This window comes from Mus caroli, unplaced genomic scaffold (assembly GCF_978045245.1).
Source record: "Mus caroli unplaced genomic scaffold, Mus_caroli_1 scaffold_15, whole genome shotgun sequence".
NCBI classification, from domain to species: domain Eukaryota; kingdom Metazoa; phylum Chordata; class Mammalia; order Rodentia; family Muridae; genus Mus; species Mus caroli.
Window position 1 is genome coordinate 91405288 of NW_028227270.1, and position 26782 is coordinate 91432069.

Below are 26782 nucleotides of genomic sequence, written 5' to 3' on the forward strand. Positions count from 1 at the left end.
GTTGCACTGCCGCTGCACTGGGCAGCGCCAAGTCTGAACCCTTGCTCTCTGGTTCCAGAGCCCCTGTTCCTGCTGTTCTGCGAAGCTGCTTGTAGTGAACAGAGGGTGGTGAGGAGGGAGGACTTGCTGGCTGTTACGCCCACCCCCTCCAGTGCAACTTTGCTGCTCACTTTTTCCTCTTCCCTTCAAATCCTCATCACTCCTTTTTGTTCCTTCACATTTGTTCTGTACATGTGTGTTTCTTTTTTTGTTTATTGCTAGGAAATTATTATTATTATCTAGGGGATTACCTTTTGGTGTCTGGAAGTTAGTAAAGATTTGTTTCATTTTTTTTTTTTAAATCAGTAGAATGTTTTAACCTTGCTTTGATGTTAAGGTACTTAAGTTAGAAAGTGAGCAAAAGGATTTCTTCATTGAAGCTAGTGATGAGAGCTGAATATAAACAAGGAGGTAGCGTTTCTATAAGGAAAATTCTTTTGTATGTGCATGCGTTAAAGTGGACTTGAACTTTTGCATAAAATACACTTTCTCTAGTTTTATTGTCAGTCGTTAGGCCAAGAAAATTGTTGTGCATTTTCCTAAGGCTATGTTGGAGCTTGCAGTTCTAAGTACACACTGGAGGCAGGGAAGTGTCACTGCAGAGCCACATGTGTTTTAATGTAGAGACTACAATCCTTAAAGTTCATCCTCAGTATACTTCTGACAAGTAAACACTTAGAAGACAGTTGACTGACTATTTGATTGTAACCAGTGCCTGAAAGCTTTCTCTATTCTTGTTTCCTAAGTGCTATTTTAGTGCATTCATTTTAGAAGGTGTGCCTTTTCACCACAGGGTTCCTTCATGCCCAGTCCTAATAGATCTCTTCAGTGGAATGTGGTTGTAGTGATAGGCTTTTTCCTTGATTGGCTTTAAGGAAAATTAGCAACCAGTTGAAGTTGTAGCCGAGTGTGCTATGAACTAGAAGCTGTGTTATGCATATTCAGTGTCCTAGATAGCAGGAGGATGACTGATGGATGGCCTCTATTACTCTGCATATTTCCTGAGACAAGGCCTGCCACTGAGCCTGCAGCTTATTGTTGTTGTTTTTCACTGGGGGAAGGCCAGTAAGCCATAGGCGTCCTTCTGTTTCTGACCTTCTCTCAGGGCTGAGGTTAAAGGCTTGGGCTGCCAACCCTGGCTTCTTACGTGGGTGCTGTGGATCTAGACCCAGACCCTTCCTCTCATGTACCAAATTCTTACCCACTGAGCCATCTCCCCAGATTGTGAGGTTCCTTCTTAAACGTTGAATTTTGAGGAGGGGGAGATGGGAGAAGGGTTGTATGTGAGTGTGTGTCGGGGGTGACTGGGAGCTGGGCTGTTAGCAGGATGTAAAAGTGAATAAGTCAAAAAAATTAAATTAAATTAAAAAGAAAAGGTAAAAAAGTTAAAGTTGTCTCACCGGTTCCCAAAGTCACAAATTACATTCCTGTCATTTTCTAGCAGGAAATACGCGCAGAACAGGGACAGATACACTTACCACTTTATTGTTGGAAATATCACAACCTTGCAGCTCTTCAGCAGACTTCTACCGGGAAAGGCTGTCCTAGCAAGGCAGGCCACGGTCTGAGGGGCTTCTACCTGCTCGTTAGGACTCTTTTGGCTGTTGGTATTTTGAATGGACATTTGAGGTAGTTTACAGATAACTGACACACCACACACATTTCCTTCTCTTGTCATAAAAGGTGTCTCTGCTTATGACATAAGATTCCATGTGGATTGTAATTTCCTGCAGAAGGCATTTCTGTTAGAGTGAGAAGATGTGTTGTGTAGGTATACTGTGTCATAGCTGTCTGTGGCTGAGTCTAACTCAGTTCCCGTGAACCAACGGTAGTGTGTGCTGGTGACAGAGCATCACTGAGAACCTCCACTGTAGCAGTGCTTTCAGTGTCTGCACACCAGCTTCACACTTAATGGTATAGGGCAGGTGTATTTTTCTGTGCAGTATGCATTTTGACATAAAATAATCTTCAGCTTTCCAGACATTTAAACTGTGTTCTCTAATTGTATCATCGCGTCTTACAAGGTAAGATCTTATTTTTTAAATGTTAGTTTAATTTGTCTTAGGGAGTATGGTTTTTATTTTTCCTTTGAGAATGTCATACAAGCACACAATGTGCTTTGGTCATGTACTTATCTATCGTCCCTTAAACTCTTCTTATTTTGCTTTTAAGCTACCCATTGCATTGACTAGTGCTGTCTGTACACTCATGAACATTGGTATACCCCCTGGAGTATAGTCAACCTACCTGGACCACATTGCTGAAGAAAACTCCTCTTCCCCAAGCAGCCATTCACTGTCAGTAGCTTCTCAGCCAAGGGTAGAGGTTCATGTACCCCGCTGTCCAAGCTTGAGTGTTGAGTAGACTGTTCTTATCCAGGTCTTGTGCAGGCAGCCTCAGTACTGTGAGTCCACCAGCCCTGTTATGTCCAGAAGAGACTATTTTGCCTCATTTATCCCTGAGCACTTGCTCTTTATGGCCATTTTACCTCATCTTCCTTCATGTTTTGTCATGTATACTAAGCACTCCACAGATTCTTGCTCTCTCTCTGTACTTTGATCCATTGTGAGTCTCTATATAAACCGTCATCTACTCCACTAAGATGCTTCTCTGACTATCCTTGAAAGCTGCACTAATCTATAGAGAATTATGCCTAACCTGAGGGCAACTTGATATTATATGGAGTAGCAAAATAATGGTGATAGTTTCATTCCGAGTACCTGTGAACCACCCCAGCCACGTGTTCTTGTTCAGATAAAGCAGGCATGAGCTTCCTCCTGTGGAGTAGTCATTAAATCCAACCAGAAAATGGTTGGTTATCCCTGTAACATTTGTGCCACCATTGTACCACAGGACATACCTTGCTATGCCAGTCAGCATTGTTGGTTGCAGGTTCACTCCTGGATAAACCTGTGGCTGCCATTTCTCTCCCAGCAGCCTGTTAGCATCTTTTGGTATTATAAGAACTAGTTATCAGGGAGAAAGCTTCTAGGTCAGTACCAGCTTGATTTTTCTCAATCTTGTGACTGAAGTATACAGGGTGTTACCAGCAAGTTCTGGTGGGTCGCCAGGCATATTGTGTGTTTTATGTTTTGATAACATCTAGAAACTGCTGAGCTGAGAGACCACCACTGTGTCTATAGGCTCTCTTTTCCAGAATTGGCTTCTTTTCTTTCAGTATATTAAAAAAAATTTAATTACATGTCTGTGTATATGTTAGTGTTTGGGTATATGCATGATATCCCAGGAAGTCTGAGGCTTTGGATACACTTAGAGCTGGTGTTATAAGCAGGTGTGAGGTTGCCTGATGTATGTTTTGGGAACCAGATTCAAATCATTTGCCAGAGTGATAAGCACTTTTGACTGCTGAGCCCTCTCTCTCACCAGCCCCATCTTAGTATTTCTGTTAAGTGCTGTTACTCAAGTTACTATTAAGTCCTTCTTGCTTGAGGAACGGCTGGATCGGAACGTGAGTTGCCCACCCAGTCTTACTATTACATATTCTTTTCTAGCCTCAACTTGTGAGGAAGCTGTTATTTCTGCTGAACTTATTTTAGTTTTCATTTCTCAAGATGAAAATATTTGAAGGGAGGGTCATACTTTTGTTGTGGCTATCTGAACATGCCCCTTCTCATGAAAAGTGTTGCATATGAGCAATTATGTTGAGTGGAGTAGAGAACAACTTTGACTCCTCTGTGCCCTCTGCCCCCGGTATCACTTTGGATTGCTTTTCTAGGAAGTTTTCCGGGAGGCTGACCCGGAGCTTAGGATTCAGATCTGCTGTTTTAGTGTGTGCCTACTAGGTCTGCATCTGTGCAAAGTCATCAGTCAGCAAGCGGCTAAAAAATCAGGAAACAGTGGCCTGGCATCTCAAATAGGTGGGTTTAATGAAGTTTTAAAGGAAACTCTGCCTGTTGGCTGTTTTACAAAGCCTTAAGAAAAAAAGAAATGAAAGACAAAAATATACAAAGGAGTCCCACTCGCCAGATGGTTGATGTTTTTACAACATGTAGCGACTCTCCAAGCTAACCTGTGAGAATGAGAGGAGGGAGGAGGGTCACAGCGTAGTTAATAAACACATATTTTGTAGGTCATCATGTTTCTGACATTCTTTTACTGTATGTGTTGGCTTGTGAGTGACCATTCCCCCTTGCTCACTGATCAGACACCTGGGTGGCCTTCCTCCTCTCTCAAGGCCTTTAGAACTGTGGGGTTTAGTCAGATTTTGCTCTTGATCCACAGACAACACGGAGTATCAGTACAACGTGTATAGTAACTTGCACAAATCATATAGATGGCTTGACTTTCTTTGACCCAGGTTTAGTGTTTTGAAGTGAATCATAAGCAGCTACTGTTTGGGTTCAAAATTCACTAATAGGTAATAGTAAAATGGTTTCATGAAATTTTTCAATGGATTAGTTCTAATGTAAAAACCATCATGTAATCAGGGTTTTGAAGTTGGTTTATAAATAGCAGCTAAAATCTTTTAGGGCTTATAATTGAATTTAGCTGTTACAGTTTTGAGTTTTAAGTGATAATTAAAAAGTAATAGCTTAGAGAAGTATTTATTAAAGTTGACTAATCTACTGAGCTATATCTGGTCATTATATAGAAGACATGAAGTGGGATTATATTTAAAATGGAAAAGAGTGGCCCCAAGAAGTTCACTTCTTTCGTGGGTCCCATTGCACGTGTAACACCACTTCTCATTCTTTGTTGTTTTGCAGTCGCGTGGCCTTATTTCATCTTGTTCCTTCTTTATCAGTTTCTCTTGAGTGCGAGTGTTAGGATTCAGCTTTGTTGCATGTGCTGAGCATCATTCATTCCGTCTCTTCTTTTCATTTCTTTAACAAGGCTAATTTGCTATCTGTTCCTGTTAATTTCTATTGTCTCCCCCCTCCTGTCCTCCCTTAATTCTTGCCAGAAAATTCTTACCCCCTCTCCCATAATTCTTATGATAAAATACATGCCAACTTGTATTTTTTTTTTTAATTTCTTTTCTTGACTGGCAGTATGGGTGACATTCACTTTTGAGACAATCTTATAAAATAGTCTGGGGAGGGGAGCCTTGGGCTGGTGATCCTTCTGCTGCAGCCTCCTGGGTATCTGGGATTACAGGCTCACACCAGCAGGCCATGCTAGCAGTCACTCATTTTCTATCACAGTGCTAGACACTAGAGGCTTACAAGAAGGGATGAAGCAAAGATACAGCACGTGGGCATTCAATTATAATCTTCCTTTCATGGTCCTTTATATATATGGAATATGAATATATATATATATTTATTTATTAATATGTTCATTTTTATGATATGTTGCTTCAAGAATCTGCCCCTGTCTCATCTCCAGTCCCTCAGCATGTTTTTCTATCTCCCTTGTTTCCTCTTAATGTCATATTTTGTTTATGGTGTCTCCTTCATGTTATTTTTATTTTTTCAAATTTCAGTTTTGCTTCAGAAGGCAACAATATTGGTAACTTCACATGAAACAGGAAATAATTTGTAACATTTGTATTCTGACTTTAGAGCCTGTGGGTTTGATGAACATTTTGCAATAATTTCCTTTGAAACAGGACATTAAAGAAATAATATATCACAAATAGGAGTTTTAATTTGTTAGTCCATTTTAAAGGAAATCACATTGTTTCCTTCCTTTCATCTTTGTCTATATATAACAAACATCTTTTATGCTTTCTATATTTGTATTTGGTGCACTAAACACCAACTAGCCTATTGTTAGATGTGACACTTTTTAATGAGTCATTGGATTAGAAAATAACTCTTTTGTATCATTGCATGTAGACATGCTTCTCTATTTACATGCAGATAGCGAAGATGAATAATTTATTGAATATTATTAGAGCAGGCTGCATATTACAGAGTCCCAGCAGGACAAGAGGAAATTTGCCTGGAGCTTATATGAAAATGGCTTTCCTTTTGCATAGTCATTCTTGACCTTTTGGACTTTCTCAAAGAACTGTTGTGTTATCTGGCCAATCTCCTTCACCTCTTCATTAGCTGGACCTTGATTGAGAAGTTTATCTTATCTTGAACATCTGTAGGATTTAATTAGGCAAATACTCGTTAGGCTTTGACTATTCTTAACTGTAAGATCAGACATCGTCAGAATGAATGAACGTTTCCTATTTGAGTCGTTAGTGCATCAAGGGCTCTGACTGATGGTTTCCTTGTTTTCTAGTCTTGGAAACCTGCCTCTTCAGATGTTTAAACAGTCCATCGTTCTGAAATGAACGCTGATAAAGCATATATGTAACATTGTGTATGCATTTGAGCTTATGTTAAGATTGCTTTGAAAAAGTTGCATTTGATTTGCATTTGCAATGATTATGTGTTTTAACACACAGAACATACCCACAAAACAATGATAAAGCTGGACTTTTTGTGGAAATTCACCAATTCCTTTCAGCTATAAGTTAAAGAGTTATCATTGTGAAAATCACTAAAGGTTGGCTAAGACTAGTTGTATGTAGCATTTGTGCTTGGGCCGCTCCCATTTCCCTTCTTGATGTTGTGTGGATAGGATTGTTCTACATAGAAAAAGCATACTGTGTGACCTGGTGTCTGTGTTTCCACTACAGAGATGGCTCAGTTGCTAATTGTTAGTTACAGTGGAGATTTTGATGATCAGGGAGAGAGCTATGTGGCTCTGTTGCACTGATGCTACCAGCTAGTTTGATGTAATCAAGGTCCACCATCAAGTTCACTAGTCTTGGTTTAAATAGGAAATTTCAGTTTGTGAGACAGTGGTAGGAACCTAGAGAAACTCCCCAAATCCTTTGTGTTGAGTTGAGTAGATGGTGTGCATACACACTGAAGAGATGGGAGTGGGCCTAGTATAGCTCATATCTGTCTGTACATGAATTGAGAGAAAGCCAGAATGGACCAATGGGAGCCCAGGTTACAGTAAAATTCAGGGCTCACTTGGAAGTGACCCATACCCTTTTCTCATTGGTCCATAAATAGATCCAACAATAGATACTAGAACTCTGATTTGCTCATCATTTTTGAGTTTTGAGTTGCAGAGAAATTTGCCTATTCCAAGTTGACCCCTATAATACCATGCTTGAAAGAAAAACTAAACAAGCTGCCCCAAGAAGAAGAAGAGGAGGAGGAGAGGAGGAAGAGGGAAAAGGAGGGGGGACGAGGAGAAGGAAGAAGAGAGAAAGAAAGAAAGGAAGGAAGAAAGAAAGAAAGGAAGGAAGGAAGGAAGGAAGAAAGAAAGAAAGAAAGAAAGAAAGAAAGAAAGAAAGAAAGAAAGAAAGAAAGAGAAAGGAAGGAAGAAACAGCAACAGCAATATTAAGAGTTATTCATTGTAGAGAGGGTTGGTTTCATAAATTTAGTTTAGATGGTCATTATATTAAAGTATTATTCTTGGGGAATCTAAATTTTGATTTGCTATAATAAATTGTATGAAATGTCCCATATTTCACATTATATAATTATAAGTGCCAAAATACTAGGTATGACCCAATTCACCCCCAAAATTGTTAATACTGATTTTCCTTAAGAAATGTGGTAATTACAAGACAAGGATTTCAAAGAACCAAGTGAAGCCTTGTTAAGAAATATCAAGAAAAAAGTGACAATGACTTGAACTCATATAATAAAGTTGTGCAAACAAAGAATGATATTGTCTGCAATGAAATGAGTATTATCTGAGCGAGGTGCTCATTGGAATGGCTCAAGTCTGGACTCTTCATGGCAAATGGGAAATATCAGTAAGTTTTATGATAGAGGACTGAGTCCATATGAAGATATAGATAGAATGAATACCATTGTGAATGTTGTGCTCTGGTTATTGACTGGACAAACGGCACTCAGCTAGTAAAGCACTGTTCTTCTCTGTGCTTGGGATGCTCTGAGCCCATCTCTCCTGCTGAGTGGGGCAGCCCATGTGATTTTGGTTTTGATTGAAACAGTTACAATGCTCATGTTCATTTGTGAGGATGCGTCCAGAAAAGACTGGCATGTGACATGGGGGATTCCGTTCTATTATTCACTCTATATCATGGGCACCCTCTTGTTCGCTGGGAACCTGAATTAAACAAGAAAGGTAGAGAAATGCCAGTGTCTCTCTTTCTTTTTCTAAGATCTGAGACTTCTTTTTTGGGGGTGGGGGAGAGAAGTGAGGACCTGGGGAAGGGATAGAGGCACACAAGTTGACATGTACACAGGCAGACAGACAGGAGCAGAGCCATGAGGGCTGAGAAAAGGGGTGGGACTGGGAGAGGGAGAGCGAGAAGATGCTGAGAAAAGAGTGAGACACAAGGTCTGAGAGGGTATTCCAGGAATAACACTAAAGACAGGAGCCATGAAGGAAATAGTATAATACCTTTGAATTCTGGCACTCCTATCGTCTGACTCTCGGGCTCTTGCCATTTGATTTCAGCCTGATATTTATATCATCACTTTTCTTGACTCTGACACCTTTTGCTGTTGTCAGCTACACTGTTGACTTGCCATGAGATTGCTCAGCCTCTATAATCAGGTGATCCTGTTTCCTTAAAGTTCTGTGTCTCTGTAGAACCCTGACTAAAATAGCTTTAAGTACTAGTTGGACACATATCTGTCACATACTAACAAATGCATGGTGGGAGTTGCGGAAGAATGGGTTGAAAAAAATGCCATACAAAAAGTTTGAAAAAAATCCTAGATGAACATTTTATAAATCCAAAGGATGTTAATCCCATTTAGGCTACTACAGAAATCCACACCTCAACCCCAACAAACTGAGTAAAACAAAATGATGTCTGAGAAAGCCTAAGGGAACAGTGAGATTAATAGCTGACATGTGATCATGAACAGTAAACACCACAGACAACTAATATCCATTGCACAGACAGCAGCAGTTTTATATCCAGCCCAGCTATTCTCTACAAAAGAAGCAAAAATAAAAATGTTCTCAGATAAGCAAGGAATGTGGCTTTGTTGCTAAATGTGCTACTTTATGAAAAACACTCAAAGGGACAGGTCAGGGAGAAAAGTGGCACACATGATAAACAGAATCCAAGGAGCAGTAGAAAGAAAGGGTCAGGAATGCTATAAATATGTACTTTCTTTTAAAATGATATTTACAGCACTGCTTTTTTGGCTTTGGATAACTTTTCTATGCTTATCTATATGACAAGATTTGCACATGGTTGAATAAGACAAAGAAATGGCACTGAGATCACCGAGTACAATGTGGGTAGGTAAACATAGGCCCTTACTACACAGAAAGCATCAGAGTCCCCCTTTGACCCAGATGTAAGAGCTAGAATGATAGAGTAGTCAGGAAAAGGATAGAATACCTTTGTACCTCTGGGAAAGACAAAGGGATCCTAGGTAACACCAAAAACATAAGCCATGAAGGACATAGTGTGTAGTTTGAAGTTTATTAAACTGACAGACATTTTCCTCCAAAAGATATCATCCTGCAAATTAAAATATAATATGCAAAATGGGAGAGAAATTTTAATAATCTCATTTGATATAATTGAGAATATAAATTGGTTATCCCTTAGCTAAAATAAGACTTCATGAAATAATTCAGTAATTTCTATGTTAGGTTCTAAGAGAAGTGTGCAAACATGGGTATAAAAATGTGCAGAAGTTCTTAGAAGTGTTCTTATAATAGTTATTTGGAAATGGGGTAGATGTCCTTCTTCTGGCCAATGGACTAACAACATATACTGCTTACGGCAGGGGGCAGAGATGGGCTGAGCTAAACGCAAAGGAGTTTCTAGTCATGATGGAAATGCTCCCAACTGGGTTATTGTCAAGATTATAAAACTGTAGATGTTTATTTAAAATCACTTAATTTTATTTTTACAGTAGACAACTTTTATATGCTGTAGAATAGTCAATGGTAAAATTACAAAAAAATAAAAAAACTCACCCCAGTATATCACTGTAGAAATTTATTTAAAAATCATTGCTGTGTGCAGCCAAGACGAATGGTTTTATGGGATGTATTGCGTGGTGTGGTCATAAACACAGCAAGTCTGAGTGCAAAGAGTAGCCTACGTGGTAAACGTGTGACTCGAATCAGGGGACCACAGGTCCTTTGTTCTGTGTTTCCTGCATGTCTGAAATTACTTCAACGTTTTTATCGCTTATAACACTTTTAATGGATCTTAGAAGTCATCTGTGCATGTTGTACGAGTAAACTTGAAAGGTTTTATTTGAAAATAACTAGTTCTAGGTTTTACAAAGATACTTCACACACACACACACACACACACACACACACACACACCATGAAAGTGTGAGTGAGTCTGGGAGGGAAGCAAGAGAGTAGGGGCTGGGGACTAGCAGGTGACTGTAGAAAATACCAGTTCAGACTGTTTTAACCCAGTGTGAGTTACCATCCATATGTCTTAATATAGTTAGGAAAGAGCAGATAGTCCTCATGCCCTTGTAAGCCTTGTAAGCCCTTTCTGTTGCATTGTGGTGTCTGGTCAGTGCAGCGTTCACTTGTGAGGTTATTTCTAAGGACACGGAGGCTCTCCCAAATGTGCACATCCTATGAACAAAGCATTGGCAGATATAGTCAGTCCTTAAAACAGATTCTTTTTTTATTGTTTGTTTGTTTGTTTGTTTGCTTGTTTTTTGTTTTTATGTTCAAATGATCACATCTTCTCTAGTATGCTTTTATTCCTGGAGAAAAAAAATCAAATCCAATCCTGAACATATTTATTGAAAACAATAAATAACAGTGGATCTGTGTGGCATGCCAGTGTTTGTCTTGTGTTTGATTCAAAGGTCACTCAGTGAGGCTCCTGGGCCAGAAGAAAGACAACGGGAAGCGCTTGGGTGGAGCTCGACTGGATTTGCCGAAGATCAGAAAGAATCCGCTGATCGAAATCATTTCCATCAACACCGGGTGAGTATCTCTTGGAGTTGGTCATGGCGCAGTGGGCTCCCATGAGTTCAGGACATCTGGTGCCACGGGGTTGAAATGTTTTTGTTGAAAAGAAAATCAGAAAAATTGCTAATCCTTGTAAGTATAATTTCTTTTAAGATGTGTCCTGTCTTTAAATTACATGTATGCTTGAGTCAGGATTTCATATCTTTGATGTTACTTTTCTCATTTTGGGCAGTACACATGAACTTCATTTCCCAGGTATATACTTTGTTAAAAGTATTTTTAAAAGTTCTTTTTTTTTTTTTTTTTGGCTTTTTGAGACAGGGTTTCTCTGTGTAGCCCTGGCTGTCCTGGAACTCACTTTATAGACCAGGCTGGCTTCGAACTCAGAAATCCACCTGCCTCTGCCTCCCAAGTGCCGGGATTAAAGGCGTGCGCCACCACGCCCGGCAAAAGTTCTTAAAAATAATAAAACAGTCTCATGGCTCACACCTGCAATCCCAGGCTAAATCACTAGGATTTGGACTGTAAAATCTGTCCGTGCCATGTAGGAAGCTCAGGCCAGTGTGAGGGAGATCCAGTCTCAATCCCTCACCATCCTTCCCCAAGCAAAAACAAAGCAAAAAGCATGGAAAGAGTTTCAGGAATGGCTGACTCAGCGTCTCTGACTGCTTTTACCGTGAGATTCTGGAAGAGATTGCTCCAAATACTAACCATAGTTGATCAATAGCTATCAATTCTTGTTTTTTTGCTAACAATTCTTCAAACAACCCATGCATGCCTATTACATGCTTCTCCCGTTGCCTCTTCTTTGTCTGAGGCTATGGTCTCAAACCATAGCCCTTGTCTCTATTACTTCTGCTTTCTTTGCTCACAGTTCCTGGGCTTGGGCTCTTTCAATTGGGCTCCACATTAAAGCCTCAGTCTTCCTGGGAAGATTGAGTTCTTGTATTCCTCAGCCCCCTGTCCCTCCACACTCCAGGTTTGACTGTCTGCTGCTGCCCTTTTCTTCCTGCCCTCTCCTTTGGAGGGCTTCCTCTGCTCTTCTTTAAGCCAGCTCCAGGTACCTGCATTTCTCCTGCATGCATGTCCACCCTGTCATGGGCCAGCTCCTTTTCAGTCTTCCCTGTGTCTCTTTCACCCTTCATACTGCTGCTGTAGTCCACAGAAGGTAGAAGAATGTTTTGGTTTTTCATTAACATCCCCCTGGGTGGCAGTTAACCGACTGGGGAATGTTTTGTGGAACAGATTTCTGGCTTTGAGGGTGAAGGGGCTTGGGCAGAAACTCAGAACCAAAACTCAGAACCCCGAGTGAAGCAGGGTTTTTAGTGATTTGTAGTGAGCGGTGACTGCCTGAGCTTCTTATCACCACAAGGCTGTTTGCTTCCTTCATCTCAGCTGTTGCTTTTCTCTTAGACTTGGAATGGTGTTTCTGCTGTACTGTTTCCTCCTTCCCCTCCTCCTTGTGTGTGTGTGTGTGTGTATGTGTGTGTGTGTGTGTGTGTGTGTGTGTGTGCGCGCGCGCGCGCATAGGTCAGAGATTAGTGCTGGGTATGTGCATCATTTTTGCTCTTTACCTCATTGTTTGAGATGGAGTCTGTCATGGAACTTGGTGCTCAGTAGTTCAGTTCTACTGACTGGCTGGCTGGCAAGGAAGCTTAGACAGCCTTTTGTCCCTGTTATCTCAATGCTGGGGTCATAAGAGTATGGCTGTGCATTAGACATGGATCCTTACACTCGCACGTCAAACTCTTTACCTAGTGAACCTGCTCCCCGGCTCCTGAATGGTTTATTTTAAAGTCATTGCAATTTTGCCATATATTAGTTATTCCAAAACTGTTAAGTATTGTGTTACAATTTTGTCTCAAACAGCATCATGTTAAAGTTTCTCTATGCGATCTGAACTTTTCTCCTATGGATTTAGTTGTTGTGTTGATGGCACTGTAATGAATACTGAGTATTTGCAATAACTCACAGTCTTGTCTCTTACATCAGTGAATGTAGAATTGACCCTTGGAAGTAAGTAAGCAAGCACATTTTTGATGTTAAGTCAATTCATATTATCTAAAATCGCAGTAGGCCTTGTGAGATGTGAGTCGCCATCTCTTTGCTGAGCCGGTTGCTGTCTTATCGCTTCTCTCACACGGAAGCCGCCCCACGAGTGTCATTCCACACTATCACGTTGTAACATCTTTGCTTGGATTTCAGTTTTTAACCCTTATTGCCAGTGGAGCAAATTGCTTTTTAAAAAACTTACTTGAAATTACTTTTAAATGGTTAGCGGTTACAAGTTTTCTTCCTAGAACCTGTGATTGGTGGTTTACAAACTTCTATAAATGGAGTTTCAGGGTATCAGAACCTCCATTTTCCAAGGGCACCTGTACTCATGCCTACACAGATGCACATATGCATCTGTAATTTAAAAATATGTCAGTGGAGTGTAGTAGTTACTTTTTGTCAAGGAACAAGTTGAACATTTCAGATCAAGTTGAGTTTTTTTTTTTTTATAAGCTAGGGTGTTATTAACTTGATAATAGTATATATGTATCGGCTTTACTCAGAGTGTTTTAGTATTTTTATACATAGAGATCTAAAATATATTTTATCTAAAATAATTTGCACATTTTTTTGGTAAGTTTATCTTCAGGGGTTTGTTTCTGTTTATTGTATTACATGTGTGAATTTTAGGCCAAGATATTATTTGCTCCATTTTTCTTTTCTTGTATTAATTTTTCTTTATTTGTGAGACCTTCCTATAAATATATCCAATGAACTCACACACAAGATGAAGCACAATCATATCTGCCTTTCATTTCTCATCTCTAACTCTTTCTGCCTTATGACATGATCTCTTCCTAAGTTCCAATCCTCTTTCATTTTGATAACCTACCAAGTCCAGTCATTATTATCTCTATGTGTATGGATGTGGGGACATTCACTAAAGCAGGTGCATCTCTCAGTGGTTACACATTTTAGAATGATGCTTTCTGTTCCTGCAGCTATCACCTGTGATTAGCTCCTTGGTAAGGGGAGTGATCCTTAGAGCACTCCCTCAAGCCATTCAGGTATTTGGTTAGATCTTGACCATATGATTATAGCTGGCATGAACTCATGGTCAAACCTGGAAATTAACATAGTATAGTACATTCACCAATTAGTCTTGAATTACCATTTAGCAAAATATTAATAGCAGATACTACATTAGGACTTATGACCTCCTCAGCAGTGAGTTTTGACCAGGATTTCAGTACCAATCATGAAATTACACTTTAGCCCCAATCAGAATGCTGTTAGAAACCCAAGAAGAGTCATGGCACAGGTGCCCCAGCAATGGAACCTTGTCCAATAGTTCAGTGATATAGAATGAAGAGGTGAGAATGCTCTAGGTGAGAAAATTGATGCTTTTTTGTTTCCGCAGCAGCCTGCAGAACATCTTCTGACACTGGAAGACTGTTAGCAAGGAGAGAACTTCATGTTCAGTTTAGGTTTATTTTTCTATATGTCTTACAGCCAAATTTTGTAGTTATGTCATTAGTAAGAGGGTCTTTCCATGTTCCTATAGTGGGTATCTAGAGCAATGGCAGTTGGCTGTGTTGTTTTGGAGATCTTTGGGGCCTCCCTGGCCAGTAACTCATAGGAATGTGTCCCATCTCTGGCCCTGTGATTTTCATTAGATAATCTAATACCTCCATACAAGGTAATTCTGTTTGAATGCTTTTATTGTATTTTATTTTTAAAATATTCTTGTTGCATTAAAGTGAACTATTTGAGACTAGTAGTCACTTATCCAGTATGGCTAGTATTTGTAAACTGGTTTCCATGTGTCAAAGTTTCTCTATAGAGTAAGTAAATTAATATGAATAGACCCATTCTTGTGTAATAGGGTAATAAGACAGTACCATGGACAGTACCCAGTAAGAATAAAGCTAGTAATAATTAGTAATGCATATTCAATGTACCTCATATTCCAGACATGGTTTATAAAGTCTATATTCTTTCCATCATCTATTCTCACAATAGCCTTAAGGTATTTTTCTGTACTGATGACAAAGCTAAGAAAATTAGGTCACTTGACTTCATAGAGTTGTCTCCATAGAATGGAACTAGGGTGCAGTCTTGCTTGGCCTTAACTCTTCCCAGACACATTTGTGGGTTCAGAGAAATAAGGTTTCATGTCTAATATGGTCAGCTGAGATTTCTCTATCAGATTCGAATAATGAGAAAGGTTATGGGGAGGATGAATTTGGATAACTGCATACAAACGGGGAGGATGAGTTTGGATAACTGCGTACACAGATGTATTTGGTTTCACTTGCAGAGCACAGACCTGGTTACTGGGTGAACCTATTATTTTACGCTTCTGTAGGGGAGAAGTCTAACAGGCCTTAATAAGTTAGGCAGTGCTGGCAGGGTGGGTCTAGAGGCTTCAGGTACTAGGCCACCATGCCCTTTCAGCCACTGGAGATCCTTCCTGGTTCTTACCCTATGGTCCCCTTGACAACATTCACTTCTCTGTGTCTGCCTTCTCTTATCTCCTTTCCTTCCAGCTCTTCTCACTTTTAAGTGATGACTCTTGGCCCACTAGGATAATCCAGGACAGTTTGTTTTTGTCAGTTCATGGCCAACTTTAATTTGAATCCCACCTGCCTTGCTGTGTTCTAGAGGCTAGCATGCACATAGAGGGGGAGACATTTCTGCTCGGTACAGAAAGTCTGAAGAGCAGGTACAGGAAGACAGGAAAGATGAAGGTGCAAGGGCAGTCAGCAAGTTGTCTGTGACTTGTACAAGTGTCCAGCTGTCTGGAGAGTCTAGCAAACTTCAGGAGGATGAAGTAGATGTTCTTATATGTGAAGAGTCTGATTGCTCAGGGAGAGAAATGCAAGTCAGTTCACTTCCTAGAGACAGGGAAACTGCTGAAGTCAACACTGGGATTGTTTTCCTGCCAGCAGTTTGTCTTGTGGGTTAGTGTGGGAAGATGAAGAGCTGCAGGGATAGGTTGGCAGGGCAGAGACTGGAGCACACCTGTAATCTCAGCTGATGGGAGGCTGTCACGGGGTGATTACAATGAGTTCAAGGCAAATGGGCTTCCAGAGTAAGACTCCTTTTCAGAGAGAGAGGGGTGTGTCTGGGGATGTAAGTCAGTTGGTGGAATGCTTCCCTAGTATGCCTGCCCTGCCCCACCACACACCCATAGCTTATAGACATATATGAACCATTTCCATACTCTGTGAAAATGAGAGACTTAGACATCAGTAAGGTTTGCTATGGGAGAGTACTTGGGTATAAAGTAAGAATTTATATATATATATATATATATATATATATATATATATATATATATATAATATATTATATATTCATGCCTGTTATCATCTCTTTTTCTTCTACTGTCCTCATTATTCCTTTCCCTATTTATCCTCTACATTCATGTGTGTGTGTGTGTGTGTGTGTGTGTGACCACATAAGTTTCAGTGTTTTACAGGAAGTGTGTGAGGGTACCTTATCAGTGGCTCCAACCATTGTAAGCATGATCCTCCAAGAATAACAGCCATCATTTTCATCACAGCAGCTGTGAACCCTTGCAAGCGACCCTTGAGATTGAAGCGTTAATTGATATTCTCTCGTAGAAAGGAGGTAGTGGAGGATCATTCCAACTGCAGTCCTTGGGTCTCTCCTTCCAGTCTGCCGTATGTAATTCTTCCATAATTGCATGTGGCCCTGAGGTATTAACTGTCTAGAAGGGGGAGGATAACTGGAGGCGAGGACTCTGCGAGGCTATTCAGAAGTTGTCATGCATGCTGCAGTAGTTTGGTAGTGCAGATGGTTTGGGGTTACCATGTTCCTATAAGTGAACCCGCCACCTAAAGCTCATAGTTCCTCAAGTTGTACTTTGCCTTTGGTTGGTGCCCTACGAGGAGGCGGAAGTCATTTCTCATATGTTCCCATGCAAGGGCTCTCCCTTGAGCCATACTTTGCTTTTCCCAACAGTGGGAGTGGGGCACAGACGCAAGGATGGTAGAGCATAAAGTAAGAAGTCGGACATTGGAAAATGAAGGCAAGCGGTGTTCTGCTTCTTCTTTCTTTGATTGTTAAGGTTGTCATCTTTGACAGTCTTCATCTTCCAAAGCTGGGAGTTGACTGCTGCCTCCCCGCCAGTGAGGATAGTGCAATCGGCAGAACTGTCAGATTATCCCAGGCTGAAGGCTACAAGCCTCCCTCTGCTAAATACATCTCAGAATATGCTACTTGGCCTCCTGGTGCCCGATGCTTTTTCTTTCATTATTTATCTTGTCTCTCGGTCTTTTTCATTAGTTAGGTGTAGAAGGATGGTAGTTGGAGACTGTTGAGGGGAATTTTATTTTCTTTGCGATTACATAATTGGAGTTATTATCATTTATAAAAAGTATCTTTTACTCCCCATTTCTTCCCCTGTAAGCAGCTGAGCGTAGGAAAACATTCTTACTTAGATGTTTACATTTTCTGGAATGTCTGCCTCATATCAGGCTCTTTCATAGTCCTTGATATCTAGCCTCTCTATAAATACATGAATGAAAGGCAGTGATTACAAACTTATCCTACACAGCTGAAATTATCTGTACAGAAGCTTCTGAATCTGTTGAAAGCATAGGCTTTATTAGTGGTTATAATCACGGTGTAATTGAAAATATTATTTTGTGCTTATGACATCAGATTGTAGAATACAGAGATAAACTTCTCCCAAGTCATCTATGAAACTGACAGCATGGAAATATACAGCTATAAGTAGAGGTATCAAAGAGTCTGTATTTGGGGAAATGCCTCAGCTGTCTTCCATATGCTGAGGGCCCAAGCATTGACTCCTCAGCTCTCTGACTATGAGGGGTCATTGGATTCTCAGAAATCCTCTTACTGTCTCTCTCTGCCACATGCAGAAGCATCAAGGGCTAATAGAATGGGCTGCATCTCCCTGCTTCTGTCCTCAAACACGTTTTGTTATCAGCACTGTATAATACAGAGCTCCATTACTGTCTCTTTATGTTAACTGAGGCTTTTGGCAAATACTATTGTATACACAGAGTGTTTTTGAGTTTTGTTAGAAATATTGTAGCCATGTGTGATGACTGCCTTTAATCAAAGCAATTGGCAGGTGGTTCATTGTGAGATTAAAGCCAGTCTGGTCTACACAGTTTCAGGTCAGTGAGAACTACATAGCTAAACTGTATCTCATAAAAACAAATAATGTTAAAGATGGAGAGGGAAGAGTAAAAGTTCTGCCTGTGATGGTGGGCCATGCATATAGTTAAAACACTTGGACTGAGGCAGGACGAGGGTGTTTGCAACCTGGTCTGCAAACTGAGACCTTGCCTTAAACCATCTCTACACTCAACCTCCTAGAGACTTTTTACAGCGGTCATTGTCACACTCACACTAGGTTGATTCATTTTACAGATCTGGGGAAAGAGTATGTGCTCATTAGATCCTCATCAGTTTGACACAAGCTAGTGTCATCTGCAAAGAGGAAACCTCAAGGAATTGCCTTTGTCGCATTGGCCCATAGGTAAGCCTGTGGGGCATGTTCTTGATTATTGATTGAAATTGCAGAGCCCAGTCCATTGTAGGCAGTGCCATTGCTGAGCGTGTGGCTTTGGCTTGTATAAGAAAGAAAGGTGAGATACCTGTTTTTGAGGAAACCTGTGAACAGTGTTCATTCGTGGCCTATGTTATCAATTCTTGACTCCAGGATTCTTCCTCGTGTTCCTGCTTTGGATTTCTTGCCTAGGCTTCCCTAGGTGATGGACTCTGACATGGAAGTAAGCCAATTAAACCCTTTTGTACTTCAACTGGCTTTGCATTGTTTTATCATAGCAACGGAGAGCAAACCAAGACAGCTATACATTTTAGTATACTCAAATGAATTTCTTGGATTCTTACTTTATATCTAGCATGCTGTCAAGAAACAAAAATCCTTAACATGCTGTCAAGAACCAAAGATTCTCATTTATTTTTACTTTATTCTTGCTAGACCATTGTGTAGATATTTTGATTAAATGAATCAGGCGTAGTTAGAATCTGATTGTTTCAAGTTCCTTAGCCTCTATGCTATGCCCTAAGACAACTCTTTGTAGATCTTGGTTCCTTTATCCAAAGAGGCAATCCCGCAAGACCAAATTATTGACAAAAAGTGCTCAGTAATTTCAGAGTTACTCAGCAATGTAAATAACATGGCTAAATATTTCCTATTTAAGAAGATAAAAATACTGGTGCTGTATTTACCTCATTTCCACCTCTTGTGCTTCTTTCCCAGCTCCTCCTGTAGCCCATCCTTTTCAAATTCATGGCTGCTTCTTTTTAAATTATTTATACAAATATAAATATGACACCAAATGTTCCCTGTTTTACACAACACATTGGGCACTGATGTTTGAAATTCAACCTGAGCTAATTATTTCATATTTCCTTCCTCCCACCCTCCCTCCCTCCTCCTCACCTTCCTAACTTCCACTTCTTCTATCCTCTTTCTCTTCTTCCCTTCTGTGTTCCTTTCTTTCTCTTCTCCCTTCTTTCCTTTCTTTTGCCTCATCTCCAACTCTCTTCTCTTAGTTCAGCTGTCAGGGTGTACTGAGAATAAGTCCCAGAGCAGACTGTGCAGTGAGACCATCCTCGCGCTGGCCGCGCCCAGCTGATCTTGTAACTGCAATGTGGCCCTCCCCTTGTCTCATTTGCTATGACTGAGTCAAACCTTGCAGGGAATGATCTCTTGAGCCAGGCGAGACAGTATAGCATGTAAGGACAATATGACCTTCAGCAAAACCAGCTCATGATCATTTCCTCAAAGGTCTTGGCTGATGCCTCTCATTCTGTGGACTGGTAACTCACCATTGACTACTCACTACTGACCTGCTTTGAAACTTGTTATGGGATTTTACTCCAGTGTAACGGAAGGAACTCATTCTCACTTTATTTTACACAAATCTTAGTTTATAAAAGATGGGCAATAAATCCATGGTTGATGCCCATAGATCCTTTAAGAAGAACGAAGTAGACTTCTGTGTTGTAATTTTTTTTTTTCTCTTAGTTTGGAAACTATATCATTCAATACAGTGATCTTGATTTCTCCCAATGAGGCATTATTTCACATGTTTTTATGTTGCTAGATAGCTAGAATGGTTAGTAGTTGTGTTGGCTTTTATGCTGCTCTGACACATACTTGAAAGACTTCCTAAAAGAGGTGGCCTTATCTTGATTACTAGGCTCTGAGCCTTTAACCCGTGGTTGCCTGGATACACAGATGAGTGTCAGGGAGGCAGGACATGCAGAGACAGAGAGTGCAGCTATGCCTGCCCAATATCCTTCTCCTCTTCTTCTCTTCTGTCTGGCCCCATTGTGTTTAGGTGTTCTGCCCCCTTCAGTGTGTATCTTCCCTGTGTTAATGCCCCTTGTGTGTATTGTCTGTGGAGTGGCCCTCACAGGCACATACCCTAATGTGATTTATAACCCCGTATGCCTCTGAGTCCACTCATATTGACCGTGGAGATTAGCTGTCACAGTAGTTTGCTTTACTTTCAAAAATGGAAACTTAATTTGCTAATTGGCAAAGCCTTAGATGTTGACCAGAGCTCAAGGGTGGTTAAAATATATGCAGTCATTTCTCCAGGGATTGACTTTTTTGTTCAAACACAGACTGAGGGCTTGATTGCTCTTAGAATGGTAACTTAAAGCAGACACCAGTTTACATTTGCTCTGTGTTGAGATCTTTCCCCCCCTACAGGAGATTTGTAGCTATTCTAAGATGGCCTGTGAAATCTAGCGGCTAAACACTGTAACTGTAAATTGACACCCCTAAAACGAGGCAGAGCTGTTGCTCCTCATGTTGTGTAAGCTGTGCAGTGGAGTCGATCGGTGTGGTGGATGGAATGTGACACCAGCCTGTTCTGGAGAAGGCCACAGAGTCTGCAGTGAGTCTCTGCTGGTTAGAGTTTGGAGTCCCTGATCCCCTTGTTTTCTAGCTTGGGGCTCAGGTGCTCTGCAGAACGTTACGGCTGTTGAATCCTATACTGTATGAACATTTCCCATGGTCCTTCCCTTCCTGGAGGCCCCATCCTTTTTGTTACTTAGTCATGAAAGCTTCTGGAACTCACATAGAAGGTTTGGACTTTGTCCTTCTTAATCAGTTCTTCAGCCTTCGACCACAATGATTCAGGTTTGTGTTTGTTTCTCAGTCAGGACATAGCCCAAGTGCTGATTCCCTGCTTCTTCTTCTGTTGTGTTGGGCTCTCAAGTGTGTGCCGCTATGCCAGGTGAATGTGTGTGTTCAGTTGTGACTGAGTACCAGACGCCTCTAGCTTTCAGTCGGCTGGGGTTTCCTGGGTACTTTCATGGTCAGGTGAAGTATGGAGACCGTTTCTAGCCTGGTTGGAACATTGTACTTTTACATTTCTTCCTGTGGATGACTGTGTTGCTCTTACATCCTAACAATCAAACATCCTAAACAATCAAATACCTCGAAGCCAAGGTACTTAAAGCTGTCCTGAACTTCTTGTCACATTTTTACTCTTTCAACTAAAAACCAGTTTTCTTGAAATTTGTAGCTCTTTTCATGTCTTCACCGCCATTTCTAAACATATCATTTGGAGATATCTTATATATTATAAAAATGACATCTCTGCACAACAGATTTTTTATGCAATATACAACTATATTTAGGAAAGACCTTCAGAAGAACAGTGGATGGCACTATTGGCCCATACCTGTGATGTAATTATCTGTAAGCTTCAGAACTTCCAAATGTTGGTTCAATAAGTGTCTTCAAAGTAATATTAGGATATCTTTAATATTAAATTTTGTAAATTTTTCTTTACATAACCATTATTTTATATTAACTTTGTAATGAATCTATCTATCTATCTATCTATCTATCTATCTATCTATAACTGGCATATATAAATATCTGATAAAAATTATTTTAAATTCTAGCATGTTATAGGATTCTCTTGCCCTAAGTAAAAAATTTTTACCTTGCTTATTTATAATTTGTCTGTTGAATAGAAGTATTGAGGTTGAAGATGGGCGATTAGTTTTAAATTTGGGTTTAAGAAAAATCAAAAGTAAAGATACTCAGGCTCACTGTTATAGACATGAATTTACATTAAGTGGAATGATTGACAGTTTGTCCAGGCTATTTCACAGATTTATGTTGTAGATATATATCAATATAACAACTTAGCAATGCCTCTACAATTTAGAAAGTTTATTAACTTTTGATTTGAAGCATCAACTTACTGGGGGCTTGAGAGATGATTTAGCCTTATGAATGTTCTCTGCTCTTGTACAGAATCAAGGTTCAGTTCCCAACATCCATGTGGCTGCTCAAAACTCACTTCAGTTCCAGGGTAATCTCCTACCCTTTTCTGTCCACCATTGGTACTGCACACAACCATGTTGTACACACATATAGACAAACATTTTTATATATAAAATAAATATTCTCAAGAAAATATCAGCTTATTCTATGCTTGTTCACTAAGAAAACAGAAGACTTTCCATCTGTATATTTATTTATTTTATATTGTTCATTACCCTTCCTCCAATGTGATTGATAATTTCCTATGTATTATGGATAATGAGTTTATTTATGTCTCTCCTGAGAATGCCACAGCAAAAGGCAAAGATATGAACTGAAAGCAGTGATTTAACATAGAACTGTGCAGTGCCACTGTGCAGAAGTGAAGAAAGTCACCTCAGGGTCATGGTGCTTTGTTGGTATGTTGGAAAGGGCTTCCATGCAATGGGATATGGAGGGTATGCATGTCTCAAGTTATCTTGTGAAGGCTTCAGAGGCAATCAAAGCAAGGTTAAAAATCAAAGCAAATCTATGAGCAGTAGCACTGACTTGAAGGCCATGCCTTGTGTGTAGAATGGCAAGGAGTTCAGTGTGCTGGGCTTTACATAAGAGAATAGAGGGAAAAGGATCCAAAAGAGTTAGACAGTTGTGTGTGGTAGCAAATATCTGTGGTCCCAGCACTTGAGAAGCTGAGGCAGGTGATTTACAACTTTCAGGCCTGCCTCACCTACCCAGGCTGTCTCCTTTAGGCTCTTGGGATTACTTGGGTTTAGATCTTGGCGCCATCATTTGCTCTATGCTGTTGAATACATCATTCAACCCTTTTTTGTCAGTCTCAATTTTTAAATCCCTCTTTTTTTTTAAGGTGTGTATGTGTGGCTTGATAACAGTACTACGATAATGAAGAGAGATCCCTTGTTTATATATATATATAGCCTTAACACAAAGGCTGTCCCAAAGCATCTGCTCAGATGTTAGTAGGTTTCTCATTACAGCACTAGCCTCAGGACAAGTTTGCAGCTCTGTAGACTTCAGTTTTCTTAGCATGATAGAAATACCAAGTAGCAAAGTCACTATGGGAGGACCATGCATGTGATCAGTTCTGTCCTAATATATTTCAAGCTCAGTGGTTTCTAGCTTGCTTCTTCCTTTAGGCTTTTACTGTAGTTCTAGAAGGAAAGGCAGAGGCAACGTTTGAGACTAATCGCAGGATAGTCTATGAAATCTGAGAAGGAAAGTGGACACTAGTGTCTTTCAAAGAGAATAAAGATAGGGTTACAATGACCTGTTCAAGTGGAGGCTAGCCTAGAGAACTTGTGGCACCTCTTTTTTTTTTTTTTTTGAGATAGGGTTTCTCTATATAGTCCTGGCTGTCCTGAATCTCACTCTGTAGATCAGGCTAGCCTCAAACTCAGAAATCCACCTGCCTCTGCCTCCCAAGTGCTGGGATTAAAGGTGTGTACCACCACTGCCCAGCTTTGTGGCACCTCTTAATGTGTATTCGGTTGATACACAGTGGAAGGAGATTGTGATTTTATCTGGTGTTTGAATGATGAGACTCCTAAATCACACACATTTTTGTTAATGGTACCCAGTGCCCTGGCCCTTGATATTGTCTTATTTTTCTATTCAAGTCTCTCCTCACATTGCGGTCCATGTAACTGGGTTCCATGTACAAGGAACCAGTGAGCGTGGCTGGATATATCAAGGCCCTCTGTAAATTGTTCTATTGCTTCAAGAAAACTATACTTCCAGTTTGGTCAGGGGAAGGGGGTAGGACCAAATTTTCGTAGCCTGACCAAAATTATGTGTAATTGGATACACATGTAATATTTGGCAGGCCTGTCAGCTCTCTCTAACACTAGAATAATACATATCCCATATTTACTTTTCAAACCACTTTGCTTTCATTTTCCTACAGTATCAGCATGGTAGCCTCAGTTGGTTTATTTTTTTTCTAACCCTGACAAAGCACAATGTTTTATTTGGCTTTTTAAAAAGGCAATAGTGCATGTAGTTAAGACCTCATTTACTTTATCTGTTGAAATAGTCTCTGGGGAATGCGCATTTTCCCTATAAGTCCACTGAGAAACTTGGTTTTATAATAAGGTCATTTGTAAGAATTCCTGGTTTCAGTTTTAAAACAACATATGTGACTTGGTGAGTTGTAATGTATATTTTTGTGACTTCTAAAGGCTAAACTAAAGTAAGTATTAGTTATGAGAGAATATGACTTTATATAGAGCTTTTTTTCTTTTTTTGTTCATTTGTACCTTATAAAATACCTTTTATGTGTAGTTCTGCCTGTGGTGGTATTTTCATCTGTTTTTCTTCATTTTCTCTTTTATTTTCTCACACATGTGTATAAATTTATGAAACTTTTGTTTCTAAGACTACAAGAATGGGCTCATTTCTTTAGGTTCCTGTAACTGGAAGATACCCCAGGCACACTGACAGAATGTTACTCATTGGTTTGCACATCCATTTAATTATTCTTTTGTTCCTTTGCTCACTCAGTTAATGTGCAGAGTGGTGGTGGCCATCAGATACTATGTGCATTGAATGAAACAAGACCTACTCTGAAGTCAGTACTCTGAAGGGCTTGTGACCCTGTGTCTTAGCTAACTGGTAAACAGCTTTGGTTTTACTCTGTCATCTGTGATAACATTGCCCTATATGTATATGTGGCTTGAGGTGCATTCCTTAAATTACCACACATGTCCAGAATGAATAATAGGGTTCCTACAATAGAAGGTAGCTGAACTGGGCCTGGGAGGGAGTGTCATCCAGCACCCTCTGTGATGATGAGCCACTGGTGAGAATCCAAGTGTCGCCATCACATATTCCTCTCATTCCAAAGTGCAGATGACTGACTTTTCAGTGCTTCCTAAGCTTATTCTTCTCCATTAACCCTTTGATGTCACTTCTAAAATGGAAGAGTGTTAAAGCTCTTTTCTGTCTTTCTTGTCTGTATTGTGTTCTGAGTTATTTCTTCATTTTTACTTTCCTGCCTTAATTTCCTCTCACTTAAGTGCAGAGGAAGAGTCGGGACAACAGGAAAACAGCATACCATGGAGCAGTGATGCCAGCTCCTGGGAAAGGAGCTGCCTGCCTGTAACAAATGCCCATGAGGAAAGAGGGCTTCTGTGCTGTGGGATCAAGCTCACTTGCACTTCTGGAGTGTCGAGATGTGTGCACAGCGGAGGGCAGCGTGCACAAATGGACCTCAAGTTCCAGATTTTGTTCCTCAGTTATTTCTCAAAGGATTCGTTTTTCGAGTTCGCCTGGTGCCTTTTGGGTCAAGTATTCTATTTGGAGTGTAACGAACTAGGACTCTGTTCACAACTGAATTGAAGGATGACCAGGAAAAGACGATAATGACTGCTTTTCGGAGTTTGCTCCTTCTTTAATTTGACCACTGGCATGTTACCTTCCCCACACAGCACAGCAGTGTGCAGGACTCAGCCAAGCAGAGGTTTTCCTGCACTCCACACACGCTTATTTGAAGCAGCATCAGACTGCATTGTCTAATTACTTAATTTTTTCCTTTTGCCCGGCATTTTCTTTTTTCTGTAATTATTTGCATTTCCATATCTACATTTTCTGTTCTCTTTCTCTTTTTAATGTTTAATTTTTTTATCTCCCCCCTTTGCATATTCTGCATTTCCAGTCTTTTTTTTCCTTTTGAATTTCTGTCTTTTATATAGCCATATCTTATTAAATATCTCCTTAGTTTTCGATAGTAGGTGCGAAAGAGCTACTTGAATTGATGGACTTCACCTGTAAATATGTAGATTTTTTCATTCTTTCTTTAGAAAGTGTTTGGATGGGTATGAGAATAATGCACTAATTCACATAATGAGAGTAGTGTGACTTGAGCTATTTATTAATGGGTTATAGTGCTTAAGATCTTTAGGCAATTAATGAGATTGCTCTAAGACCTTTTTATTAGAGGAGAAAAAACCCTCCTTTCAATTAGGGATTCTACAAAATATTTAATAAATCCCTTTATTATTTGTAGCCTCATGGCCAAATACCAAATACCAAGTGTCCATACACCTCCTTAATATGAATCTGTTCTTGGATAATTACAAATCCTTTTGGAAAATGCATATATTCATAGACTTTTAGAGGCAGAAAGGATTGTGGAAACATAAATTTTCCACATAAATAATGAAGCTGAAAGAGTCCCTACTTCCGTGAAAATGTCCTAGGTCACTTCAGAGTTTGGTGTCCTTGCTTTCTAGAGTGTCAAGTTCATAAGAAATGCAAGTTGGTGGTAACCATGGTGCACCTTAATGTTTAGAAAATTAGGGACAAATGGGTGGCTTGTTAAGTTTTATGATCTGTATGACACTATAAAAACTACGTTTTATGTTACCTAGGTCGAAGTGGAGCTCCAAATACAAGAAGGTATCACTGTTGCCATTAGTTTTGGTTGTTAAAGAGGCAGAAGCCAGATGATCCTTTTCCTTTCTAAACTACTGTTCTCATTTATCCTTTGAGAATTTCATATAATGTATAATGCTTATATTTAGTCTTTCCAGCTCCTTCTG

At 40.0% G+C, this 26782-nt stretch overlaps 1 protein-coding gene across 1 annotated transcript in view; it reads left to right on the forward strand.

The window, feature by feature from the left end:
- Nucleotides 1-26782, forward strand: part of Cdkal1 (CDKAL1 threonylcarbamoyladenosine tRNA methylthiotransferase) — a 561841-nt gene that overhangs the window by 159733 nt on the left and 375326 nt on the right. The window contains 1 exon segment of the mRNA XM_085831198.1: nucleotides 10804-10924. Coding sequence (XP_085687324.1) covers nucleotides 10804-10924 — 121 coding nt within the window.